The sequence below is a fragment of the Sardina pilchardus genome, chromosome 6 (genome assembly GCF_963854185.1).
Source record: "Sardina pilchardus chromosome 6, fSarPil1.1, whole genome shotgun sequence".
Classification (NCBI taxonomy): Eukaryota; Metazoa; Chordata; class Actinopteri; order Clupeiformes; family Clupeidae; genus Sardina; species Sardina pilchardus.
This window is the reverse complement of record NC_084999.1, coordinates 32,712,521-32,725,292: the sequence shown is the minus strand read 5'-3', so window position 1 is coordinate 32,725,292 and position 12,772 is coordinate 32,712,521. Positions and strand designations below refer to the sequence as shown.

The 12,772-nt window shown below is 48.3% G+C and overlaps 1 protein-coding gene across 1 annotated transcript in view; it reads right to left on the bottom strand.

Annotated features, from left to right (window-relative positions):
• Window positions 1-12,772, bottom strand: part of scap (SREBF chaperone) — a 30,239-nt gene that overhangs the window by 14,458 nt on the left and 3,009 nt on the right. The window contains 12 exon segments of the mRNA XM_062539546.1: window positions 2,298-2,444; window positions 2,819-3,168; window positions 3,356-3,568; window positions 3,808-3,906; window positions 4,063-4,157; window positions 4,818-4,930; window positions 6,219-6,345; window positions 7,654-7,826; window positions 8,558-8,663; window positions 9,246-9,466; window positions 9,698-9,855; window positions 10,395-10,515. Coding sequence (XP_062395530.1) covers window positions 2,298-2,444; window positions 2,819-3,168; window positions 3,356-3,568; window positions 3,808-3,906; window positions 4,063-4,157; window positions 4,818-4,930; window positions 6,219-6,345; window positions 7,654-7,826; window positions 8,558-8,663; window positions 9,246-9,466; window positions 9,698-9,855; window positions 10,395-10,515 — 1,923 coding nt within the window.

The following is a 12,772-nucleotide window of genomic DNA, read 5'->3' as shown; positions in this document are numbered from 1 at the left end:
TTCAGCCTCATCGCCGACGAAGCACCGCTAGCTAGGCGCAAAGTTCTCACGTAGCAGTCTCACTGATCTATAAAGAATACCTGGATAGAGCATCTACGTCAAAATTCTGAAGCCTACATGGCGGCGGCCATTATGGGACCACTTGCCATAGGAATGCCAAAGATCGTATAGTTACTAAGATGAATCATAAAGGGGTTTTTCAATGGAACAAAATAGCAGCACTTCCTGCCTCCTAAAGGGGCGTGTTCAGTGACGAAATAATCGGTTTAGAAAGGTGTAGAATTATTTCTCCCATATAAATACCTCCGTTTGCCTCCTAAATGGGAGTGGCAGTTGCGTCACAATGAAACCAGAATTTACCCTCATATGAATCGTCTCGCTTTATAAACCGTCTCTGGGAATGCATAGACAGTAAAAGACAGTAAAAGAATGTTGCCGTTCTGCAACAATGGAATTGGAACACCACGCCGCCATTATGGGACCACTCGGGACAGTTCCATTGGCTTCATTGTTGATGGGTCAGTAACAATGAGATAGTCTATCCAGGTATTCTTTATAGATCAGTGAGCAGTCTTGTAAACTCCCAACTTCTAGATTCGACTGGAACTTCACGGGATGGGATTCAAGTGGTGCTACGTGAGAACTTTGCGCCTAGCTAGCGGTGCTTCGTCGGCGATGAGGCTGAATATAGTTCCAAGTAAAGATCTGCCCAGGTAATAGTCTCGTTCGATTTTGCATTATGATTTGTACTCGTTTTGAACACACGGCTCCCAAGATATATTTAGAAAAAAATGTAGACGTCTCGGTCACTTTTTTGGAGGACGTGCTCACTGACACCCATCATCTACAGCAACTGTGCTAAGCTAAAGCTAAAATCGCTGCTCCCTAAGCAGGAGAATGCCCGGACGGATTTTAACCGGGTTTTTTTCACTGTTCTAACTCTGGGGGTGACCGAGACTAGCTTAATTTCATTTTTGGGTGGCGTATTCCTTTAAGAGATTAAAGAATTAGCGATTAACGCTCTGATAACATAATATGATCTAAATAGCTTTCCAGTTTCTGATTACAAATACATGTCTCACTACCAAGACGAATGGACTCGTCAGCTCAGCTAAGAAACAGTGTCACTGGCCCATACATCACATTCTTCTGATACAGAAACGAATAATTGCAAACAATCGTTTTATACTATCCATAACATTTGCATAAATGTTTCTGTGTTTGAGGTGTCATGCAGTACAAGTGTGTACACACACTCACACACACACTTCAGTTACTTTGGAACTTCAGTTGCTTCTTGTCCAATCACAACCATACATATCTAAACTCTAAACTCAATGACCGATTGAGACTACTTATTAGATGTACCAGTCATTAAGCAGCATTAACCAAAGAGTAGAGTAGAGTAGAGTAGAGTAGAGTAGAGTAGAGTAGAGTAGAGTAGAGTAGAGTAGAGTAGACACACAGCTCCAGCAGGGGAAAACGCTGCTCTCCATTAGAGACAAGAGTTTACTCAATGCAGTATACAGGTTATGACTCATCACAGCAAGGGCAAAGAAGGAACTCTAGAAATACCAGAACTTCAACTGTGATCAGGTAACTCACCTCACACACACACACACACACACACACACACACACCTCTTTACAGAGTAGATGAACTCAACACAGAACTCATCAGATTTCACAACATGTGCAACTCTTCCTTCCTCTCCTCAACGACACCGAAAATGAGCAACCTCTGCGTTTAGTTTAGGACAGACAATGCCTTTTTATCAAAACACAATGTCCACCATAATGTTATATGGCATCAATGCCACTGAAATAACCGAAGAGAAGACTTACGTACATTATGCATTCCCTCATCTGGACGAGCGCCTACAGTACATGTTGGAGGGCTGCCGACACAAGGCAGCGCACATATTGATCAGCTTGACATGACCGCCAGTCATATCAACAAAGATGAGTCCCTGAACATCAAGGCTACAGTGAGGTGGCCTTGGAGGTCTGACCAATGGCCAACACGCTAGCCATATCTGATCATCAGACTTCAAAGCACACCCATGAGCCGACACACACACACACACACACACACTTTGACCCTGCAGGATACTGTCAAGCTGAAACATCACAGTTGAAAAGCGCCACAGGCATGTGTCCTATGCGGTGCCTGGAAACCCTCTACTCCCCAAAAGGATTCATCACTAGCATAAGATTCTTCACATCGCTGAGCCAACTGATCCAGAATGGCCCAGCGCTGTTTGGTGCGAAGTGTGGCGTGCTCGTGTGGAGACTGACTTGTAAAGGGTGAGGTCCGTCTGCAGGTCGGGGGCCCTGGGGTGCGGGGGAGGGGCGTGGCGCGTGTCCTGGGGGTGACGCATCTCCATGGCCTCTTGAGGCGTGACGTGCAGCGTGACCGGGATGACCGGAAGGATGCTGATGTACCTGCGGAGGGGGGACGGACAGACGGACAAACGGACGGACAGGCGTCACGGTCAAGGACAGAAGACGTGGACAGACATGATATGATATCCTACCTACATCTAGCAACAGCTGAATTCAAGTCAGCCCAGTCCAGCAAGTTCAAACACGGCTATTGAGCAACACCAAGTAGCAGATAAAAATGAAGGTCAAGTGTGCCTTAGTGGAACTGGGCCAAGTACACTGCGTACAGTACAATATTTGGAAGCAGTTTGTAAGCTTCTTCCAACAATTCCTCCACTTGTTGCTCGTGCAATGGGATCTAAAAAGGGTGTTGTGCACTCTAGACTGGGATCCTTATGGAAGAGGCCATATTGTGTGCTGAGGCGCATACTCACTTCTTGGCTAGCGTGATGTTGTAGTAGCTGAAGAGCGAGGGCCAGTGGCGGTAGGACAGTCTCCTCCAGCCCTCCTCGTCCTCCGGGCCCCACACGATCTGGGGGCTGCGGCCGTCGTGGCTGCCGTGGCCGTGCGATTGGTTCTCGGGGATGGGGGTGGGCTCGGGGGCGGGGAGCACGCTCAGAGTGCTGGTGGGGTCGCCTCCTGGGAAGACCGGGGCCACCCCGAGGTGGGGGGGCAGGCCAGCCTCTCCGAGGGGGCTCTGCTCGGACACCTGGGCGGCCAAATAGGTCCTCAGGCCGGCAGGGTCAGTGTAGACGAGGATCCCAATCCAGATGACCGTGCCCATCTGGACAAGAACAGCAAACAATAGCAGTGAGTTACCAACACGGTTTCATTGTCATTATTGTTATCAACAGAACGCTTATACATGCGTATCAACTTTCTTAAAGAAACTGACATTTCTGAGAGTGCTGTGATACAAAGTCTGCTAGTCAATTCCAGTGAGCTGTTGGTCCTGATAGCTCTACTCTTACCATAATGATCCGCTGGGCCAGGCGGGTGCGGGCCAGGAAGTAGACCACCCGCAGCCTCTTGGGCAGCCGAAGGTTCCGGAAGGCCGGCGTCTGGAGTGTGATTGTGTGGGGGGAGGGCCGCGGGGGAGGGGGCGTCTCTCGGGGGCGCAGAGGGCCAGGTTTGGAAGGGGGCATGCCCACCTCGGCCGGAAGACGTCTGTTCAGGTCAGCCAGCTGAGTGGGTGGAAGGAGGAGCGGGGGGACAAGACCGGGAGACCACAGAGAGATTAATCAAGGAGAGGGTGACGTCCAGCTTCAGAAAGTACTAGCAACCGAGACAAACGATTGGGATAAACAAATGTGCAGCACTAGCAAGGCATGATGGAGTCCATGTGTGAGCTCAGGGCACGGGGGGGGGGGGGGGGGGGGGAGAAAAGCAAACATGGCGCGCAAACAGAGCGCTCTGCTCTCACCTCCATGCGACGAATATCGATGGAGAGGATTGTGGTGAAGAAGAACATCTGCAGGAAGAAATCTGACACCAGGCCAACCACAGCAAACAGACAGAACTCCTGTGACGAGAGGACAAAGAATCAATACTGGAGGAATGATAACTAGAGTGTGCGTACAACGACTTGATAAAGAAGAGCCCCGTCCTCTCCCAACATAAAGTACATGAGAGAGTGTCTTGGGGAGAAGGGCTGAGTAGCTCTGGAAAACTGCAGTACCTGGATGGCGGGCACTAAAGTAAAGTATCCAATGAGGATGATGCCAAGCTCTGTAGCCATGTTCTTCATGATGGACCAGCTCTCATTGCTCAGACCTGAGACACACATTCACATTCAGGATTAGTCACAAAACAAACATTCCAGCCCAGTATGTCAAGAGGTTTAAGGCCACAGGAGTCAACGTGTGGGCTTCAAGGGAAGTAGTCCAGTCAGTGCACTTATAACCTTTTTCTCACACAGGGGTGTACTCTACTGTAAAAGTTAACGAAATCTGGTGTTTAGTCATATGGTCATAAACCGTCTCTCTACTAAGTTTGCTAAAAACTCATTTTGCAAAGAGCTGAAAAAAGTGGGTTTTTCTTAACGTCTTCATACGTCATATCATCAGTATATTGTTAGAATCGATCAACTAGCGTGGGTGAAATTTGAATTTACTCTGCAGGTTGGTCTGGAAAAGAACCCATTGTTTCCTAATCACCAAAAACCCACAAATACTGTACGTATTTTCTTTGGGACTAAGTAAACAACTGGATTTAAAACCTTTGCTGACAAGAAATGTGTTTGCTGCACTTCTGAAATGATTTGATAAGACACGCAAGTTTAATTTCACTTGTGAATACAGCTTTGGAGACAATAAAACCACAGGTTCGCCTGGGCTCACCAAGGCCATCAATCAACATTTACTTTAATTATACATATCAATGTATAGTATAATATCAGTGTACTTTGCAAACGCATACAGATTCTAATCTCACCTTGGGCAATACGCAGTTTCACCTCCAGATCAACAGGGGTGGACACCACAGACTTGGTAAGGACCAGTACATTCTCCAACCCAATGACCACCACCAGATAGGGAAATATCTCTCTGGAGTAATGAAAGACACATACAAACTCAAACACATGCATAAATACATACATACATACATACATACACATAGTAGTATACTGATACTGCACTACTCCCACCCTCTCTTCAATTGTATATTGCATCCTGCGTCTTGCCTGTGCCTGTTGGGGTGTCCACGACCATGGCATACCTTGACTGGGACAACAACAGGGACAACAGCCACACTCCCCTCCGGACAATTGTATTACCCTATCCCACCCATAACATCTATTTATTTGTAAATGTACATACTGTATTTATTCCTTTATTCTTATACATAGCTTATTGCTTATAGCTTGTTTTATGTTATTGTTGAGTAAAGTTTAACCGGTGTCAAATTCCTTGTTTGTTCACGCAAACCTGGCCAATAAATTCTGATTCTGATTCTGATATCCTGCATGTATGAGGAGAGCTAAAAACAGACAGTCAGCTCCTCCTGATATTAAACCTCTAGCATTAAACACAGTGGATTTATGCTTCCCCTATTTCAACACTGAAAAGAGGACAGGATATTCATTCTGCTTTCAAATGGCCCACAGAAGACGATAGCAACAGAGATAGCTACACTCCCAAAGAGGTATGCGGGGGAAAGTTCAGTGTGCAACTGGACTAGGCCAGTGCTATAAAGGTGTGTGTGTGTGTGTGTGTGGAAAGGCTGGAGGTATGTGGGTCAAAAGTGTTGTGTGTAACTGGATTAGGCGAGGGCCATAAAGATGCCAGAAGTGAGTCCACACACTTCAAACAAGGAAGGAGTTACATAACCCACGCTGCTGGGTGACCTCCTTGAAGGCCACCTTTGGTGTCCAGCTCTGCGTGTGCTCTGTGCTCTGTGCACTGTCAGGAAGAACCCAGTGATCTGAGAGAGAGTTGTGTGTGCTTGTGTGTGTGTGTGTGTGTGTGTGTGTGTATGTGTGTGTGTGTTTGCATGGTGTGAGCTCAGACCACTGTGACAGCAGACGCAGATGTTTCCTCTGATTGGCCCAGAGACGGCGGCAGTCCCCGCCCACCACAAACTATCCCGACACGGAATCCCCCGTCACAGCTCCCCCAAAACCACCGCCATGGCCGCGGCCAGTTGCACATTAACCTGCTCTTGACTTTAACCACTCCACTCGTCTGGAGAGGAGTCAATGAGCAGATGAGCATGCGTGTGATTATGTGTGTGTGTGTCAACATGACATGAATTTGCGCAAGTGCATGTGTGTGTGAGTATATAGTGTGCATGTAGCAAGTGCATGCAGTCTGTGTGTGTGTGTGTGTCTCTCACCCTCCGTTGAGGGTGGGCGTCAGGCCAAAGAGGGTGCAGAGGCCCACTGACATGAGCAGAGAGCTGAGCACGGTAACCACGGCAGCGAGGGCCAGACCCCATTTTGATCTCACCATGTCAATCTTGCCTAAGAGCACACAGAGAGAGGAGAGGAGAGGAGGAGAGAAGAGAGGAGGAAATGGACAGATACAGAGAGGAAGACAAAGTGAAAGAACAAAAATGTTAGTGTGGGTGTGAATACGTGCAGAGAGTTATCAGGAAATGTGTGAGCATGTGCATCTGTGTGGGAGACTTGAAGATTAGGAAAATCTCCAGCAGAAACTTGCTCCTGAGAGATAATTCCAGGAACTATGCAACAACACAGAAACACACACACACACACACCAAATCCACCCTTGTGTGTGTGTGCGTGTGAGCGAGCGTGAGCGTGGTCTGTGCACGAGACAATGCTGGCGCTGTGGTGGTGGGGGCAGAGGCGTTGGCATTGGCATCGACGGCGTCACCGAGCCTTGCGCCTTATCAAGAGTGAATTCTTGCGGGCTGAAAGCCGAATGTACCGTTCCGGGAGGATTATCCCCCAGCCAGACTGGAACAGCCTTGGCCACGGCTCAGTCAAACAAACCCTGCGGCTGACCTTCTCTAATCGGAGCCAGTGATCTCCTGCCAGGCCTCAGCTGCAGTCCGGAGGACACTGGCAAAGAAGTGGAGTAACCGCAGTTTGACTGATTTCACTAGGCCAGAGGGACTGAGCGCACACACACACACACACACACCAGAAGTACAGCACAGGGTATCTGAAATACATCAGTGAGAGCCAACATTTGGACTCAAGAGGTCAAGAGTAGGGCCTTGGTTGATGACCAGTCATGACTTGGGGACTGTCAAAGGCTAAAGAGCTTGGTATCATCCTCATCAAAACCATCCAGGTACAGCAGCACTCAAGAGATACACAGCCCTTATCTCAAAGATGCGCTTAGCTTGTTGTGCCTTGTGCTTATGTCTGATCTAGTACACTGATCTGTGTGTACTAGACTCCTAAGCGCTTGATGTTGGTAGAGGAATGGGCAGGTTATTCATATATGACTTCCAACATCAACGTATGTTTAAAACTTTTGTTTAAACAAAAAGTTTGTTTAGAAAACCGCAAAAAACACCTGATGATTCATGAACTGCCAGGAAATCAGCCCGTTTAGATTAGGTTGAGAGAGGCATGGGAGGATTAAGTTCTGTGGTATAATTGCAAAACTTTTGCCAGGAAGTCTTCAGTAATATGTGTTAAAAACTGTTAAAGTATTGAGAAATGATGTGTGTCACAAGGAATACTAGACATGGAGTAGGGTGACTTCACATATGATTAGGAAAGGAAGTGTATGTGAGTCTGAGTGTGTGTGTGTGTGTGTGTGTGAGAGAGAGAGTGAGATAGTTGGACACATACGAGTGGAGAAGTAGATGTAGGCGAAGAGGATGATGTAGGTGGTGACCAGGGGGATGAGCTCAGCGATGCCGATCTCCTCTTTGAAGTGAACGTGCAGCATGTGGTCGTCACGCAGGCTGCAGTTCACCGAAGGATGCAGCTGCTTCAGCCGGGCACGGAGGCTACTCAGGAACCTGCACGAGAAAGCAGCACACACACACACACACACAATATAAACAGGGCAAATGGTCAGAGGAAAACACACACTTATACATAAACAGAAGCCACCATAAACATATACACACACTAAACAAAGGAATGAAAGGGACTACACACTACAAAGCTGCACAGTTAAGCATGCACACCTAACAACATGTTCGGAAAACAAATAAAGACACACACACACACACTAAAAATAAAGCATCGGCCTGCTGCCTAAGCAGACTGGCCAAGAAAAACCCAAGAACAAGGTCACACAAATACATCAACACAAGTTAAAGGATAACTCTCGTACACATCCTTGACTGGCAAGATGGGAGCAGGCAGAAAAACCAAGTGAGTTGTTCAAACCTTTCGTTTAGTAAACTGTGTACACAAAGAATGTTCTCAATGCTTGAGTACATGTGTAGAGGCACTGATACTTCAAGCAAGTTTCATGTTGTCGAGTCTTCAGTGTTTTAAAAACACTGATACATGATGGCGCCATCATGTATCAAAATAGTAGTGCCCCTGTCATTCCCATTCAAAATGCCATTTGACCCGAAAAGCGCAACACAGACAAGCTTAAAAAGTGGTGCTTCCGACATTATTACGCTTTCAAACTAAAGTTTGACTCGGGTACATTCACCAAAACACCCTAGGATGCATCTTGGGCGAGAGTTATGCTTTAACATTCATGCAGTGTCCTGGTCTGGACTGGACTCACCGGGCGTCATAGTGACTGAGCACTATGGTGATGGTGTAGGTGACCGCACGCTTCCTTCCGTCCAGACTGACGCCTGTGTGCTTCCCCGGCACACCAAACAGCAGGTCTGAGACCAGAGAAAAGCTTGTTAGTGTCCCATTACACACCGAACTACATATGCAAAACAGCACGTGTGCTGGACAGGGCAAGATCAGGGGTTCATGGCCTGATGACCATCACCGCTGACATCCCCTTGGACTGGGAGCAGGATCAGAGGCTACTGTGTTTGGCTCCATTAATGATCATAATCTCAACTTCGATATAAAAAGAGAAAAGTTAAAAAGTATGAAGCTAAACAATGCATTTGATGGAACGATAACCTCTGCTTTAAAGGTAGTTGTGCAGTACTACTGATGATCTTCAAGTGAAATCAGAAAAGACCACGGACTCTTCAGGGGGCACAAATTCATTTGCAAATATAGACATACACAACAGAGAAGGCAAATGGCCAAGACCATCACAACCTTTCCAAGTGGCAGCCCTTTTGGCATAATCATCACCAAATGAACACCAAGGACCTTTGCACAGAGCTCCCCCCTCTCACATGCAGTCATCCAGACCCACCTTTGTATCCCTCCCTCTCTCCCTCCCTCTCTCTCTCTCTCTCTTGCTCTCCCTCTCCCATCCCTCTCCCTCTCCCATCCCTCACCTCTCAGGGTAGCGGAGGTGTGGAGGACTTTGGGTTCATGCTTCTGGACAGTCTTCAGGAGGTCAGGGTCCGAGTCAAATAAATCCTGCTGGTTCTGCCAGTAGTTGCCAGGGGAGACCAACAGGCAGCCGTGTTCAGGCAGGACTGCCCGCATGCGTCGTAACCCTGGCAACAGGTCAGTCACCTGCAGACAAAGCGCCTCCAGGCTGCGGACACCCGAGCTGTGAAGGATGGAGGGATAGAGACAGCCAGGGAGAGATGAAGAGAAAACATGAGACAAGAAAAGAAAAAAAAAAAGAGCACTCATGCAAAACTAGCACAAAGACTGAAATGGAAAACCTCATTGTTCAAATGGAAAATGAGAGCGAGAGTTACATCTAAGCAGGACCACACATGTGCACGTCCAGCTAGTGGAGCCTTAGCGCGGAGGCCCGGACGAGAGGCCAGCTCACCTGTCGGAGTACACATGGTTGCGGATCTCCTCCAGCAGGTTGAACACGCGGCCCAGGGGCGAGCGGAACACGTCCACCGGCACTAAGGTGTTGTCCCAGGGGGACACGGCAGCCTTGACCAGGACCTGCTGGATGTAGGCCACGGGAGGCCCTCGGTACTGAGAGAGACAGAGAGCAGAGAGGGAGGAGACGGAGCCGTTAGTCAGGAAACACCAGAGCCAGGCCTGGAAATGCACTTACAGAAATGTCCCTTTGGGAAGCTCTTGAAGAAACTTCCATTTCTACAAATGAATTAATAAAACTGTGGTGTGCTGACTCAAACAGAGTTTTTTATTTTTGCATGCAGCACAAAGCAAGGAAATAGTCTAAACAGACTTTTAGTAGAGTACAGTACTGTACAGTAAAGATTAAATATTTCCTGAAAGTCCGGTTTTTAAGCTCCGTTCAATTTCCGAAAGCCCATCATTCCATTGAATGAGCTTTAACAATTCTGGCCTGTCCTCACAAGAGAGATCTGGAATGCGAGTAGGTGTATTTGAGCAAGTCCATATCTGTGCACATTATGCACACACATTCACATTCATTCATACGTGGGTGTGGCTGCATTTGTGTGAAAGTGTGCTTGTGTACATGCCTTGCATCAGTATGCGACTGCACGTGTGAGTGTGTGTGTGTGTGTGTGTGTGTAAGCTCTTACCCACTCAGGCCGCTCCCCCAGGTCTCCCTGTGGCTCATGGGAGGGGACGATGTAGTCTCGCAGGCCGGTGGTGAACTTCTCGGGCCCTGTGCCAGGCAGGGGCAGCTTCAGCAGTGGGTAACTGACAAAGGAGGCATTTTAGGAAAGTTACATTGTGCAGAATACACACTTATACACACACAAACACACATACACACAGGACATACCTTGTGCGTGAGAAAAGGAGGAGGGTAAAATATGAAGTAGCTGAGACATGCATTCACACAGAACGCTCAAATACCACTGCTCTCCCATATGGAAAAGGCATGATGTTTTGGTAGCCAACCACAACGCCTTGCCTTAGAGCCTTCCCTCCCTCATCACAAACAAACACCCACAGTTCGCCTGTTGAGATGGCGCGGCGCAGAAGAAGCAAGGCTCTATTCACGGGGCCATTTCCAAGGAAATGGGAAATATTACAAAGCATGGGTTTGTTCCTGAGAGGGCAGCGCAGGGGGAAGAGGGCACGGGCGGATCATTTCTCATGGCCTCCGTGTTGAGATAAGCAGCCTGCAGCAGCACCCTGCCTGCCTGCCTTCCTGCCTCCACTCCCTCGGTACTGAGAAAGGGCTCTTACGAAACGGGGGCCCGCCGGCAACCACAGCACCTTCCCCTCTAAGCTCCTCTCACCCCAGGTGTGTGTGTGTGAGAGGGGGGGGGGGGGTGTGAGAGAGAGAAAGAGAGAGAGAGAGAGACAGAGAGAGAGAGAGAGAGACTGGGGTGAGAAAGAAGAGGGCGGGAGAGTGTGTGTGAGAGTGAGTAAGACTGTTCGTGTGATGCCAAGAGAGCGTAGGGACGAGCTCCACCACATTCTTCTTACTGTGCGTTCACACCAAGACCGTCAAAAGCGTCAGGAGTGCCGGAAATTCATTTTCTATGGAGAGTCGGCATTACCGGCGTCAAAAGCGTTCTGGGCGTGAGCGTGGCTTCATGAGCTTAACGGGCGTCAAAAAAAAGTTGAGCCTCAGTTAAACTTTGTGATAATTAGCTATGACACGGTTCGGCGTCAACTAATCAGAATGTCAAACTCCCAGGATTGCTGATTGTGGTTTGTCCGAATGTTTCACGTCATGGCTTTAACGCTTTCGGCGCTGAACTGGGTTGAGCGTCGGGCTATGAGCTTCACCAGCGTCTTTGACGCTTTTGACGGTTTTGGTCTGAACGCACAGTTACCGGTCGCCACTGAAGCCCCACGTGCTGTCGTGGCTACCGCTAGAAATGGAACAGAAGATCTGTGATTGACGCCTACACCCTGGGGCGGTCTCGTGCTGTTCACCTGCATTCTGTTTAGTGGGGGGAGAACACACTTAGGGGCAGTGCATGCTCTCAACAGGTGTTTACGGGCAACAGGGATGTGCTGCGATTCCTCACATTCCAGAGACTGAGGTGTTTTTCGAAATAGATGCCGTTTCGCAACGTTTGAAAATGGCAGGGGGTGCCTTCTCCATTTACTAAGCATTGCTGCTTAGTGTGAGATTTACTGTATTGCGAGATCTACAGTACATAGCTTACCCTGCATCTTGTAGACATGGCCTGCTAGACAACTAAAACACTGTTGTGTGATCAGAAGGGTGCAGTTTGAGAAAATCACATACAAAAACAGACTCAAACCCCACAGTGCAAAGTGGATCTTGGAACTTGGGTACAACATCCTGTCTGACGGTCAACTTTTATCTGTAACAGCCCAAAATACCAGTGTGTCCCAGCACAAAATCCCAGGCTTAGGACGTAGTCAACACAGAACCAAACAGTAACTGGAACTGCGAGAAACACACAGTCTCTTGAATTATACAACTATATATTCTATATTCAGAAAGTCATCTTTACACGTGTATGCACTGGAAACCTTTCCCACTTTGACTCAATGTCACCCTTCATAACCACTCGTGAAACATTAACCGACAGATTCAAATGAGTTACAGGAAAATTGATTCTGCGAGGGAGCACGTGGGATGCGTCTACGTTTTAATAGCGTCTCCGAGCAATCGGCCATTCCTCGGGTGAATGAAATTCTCCTGTACAGGGGCAACACAGAACACAGAGCCTGCCTTTCTCAGGGCGCCGGGCTAAATTGGCAAATTGTCCCCCCTTCTCGCCCTGCTCCCTGAAGCTGACTCAGGTCACTGTACCTCCACAAAGGCCCGTTTTGTAGCTCTGACAGCCTGGGAGAGACTCAGCAGATGCTGGTTCCTTTTCTCAGGGCGCCACTTTCTCACAGGCAGCTTCTTTCTTTTCTCCGCCTGGGGGTCTGTCCTTTAAGCGAGCTCCAGGACTTTTGATTCACTCAAAAGCTGACGGGGGCTTAAACAAAACGCAGAGCTTCTCTGGCGCTCGGACAG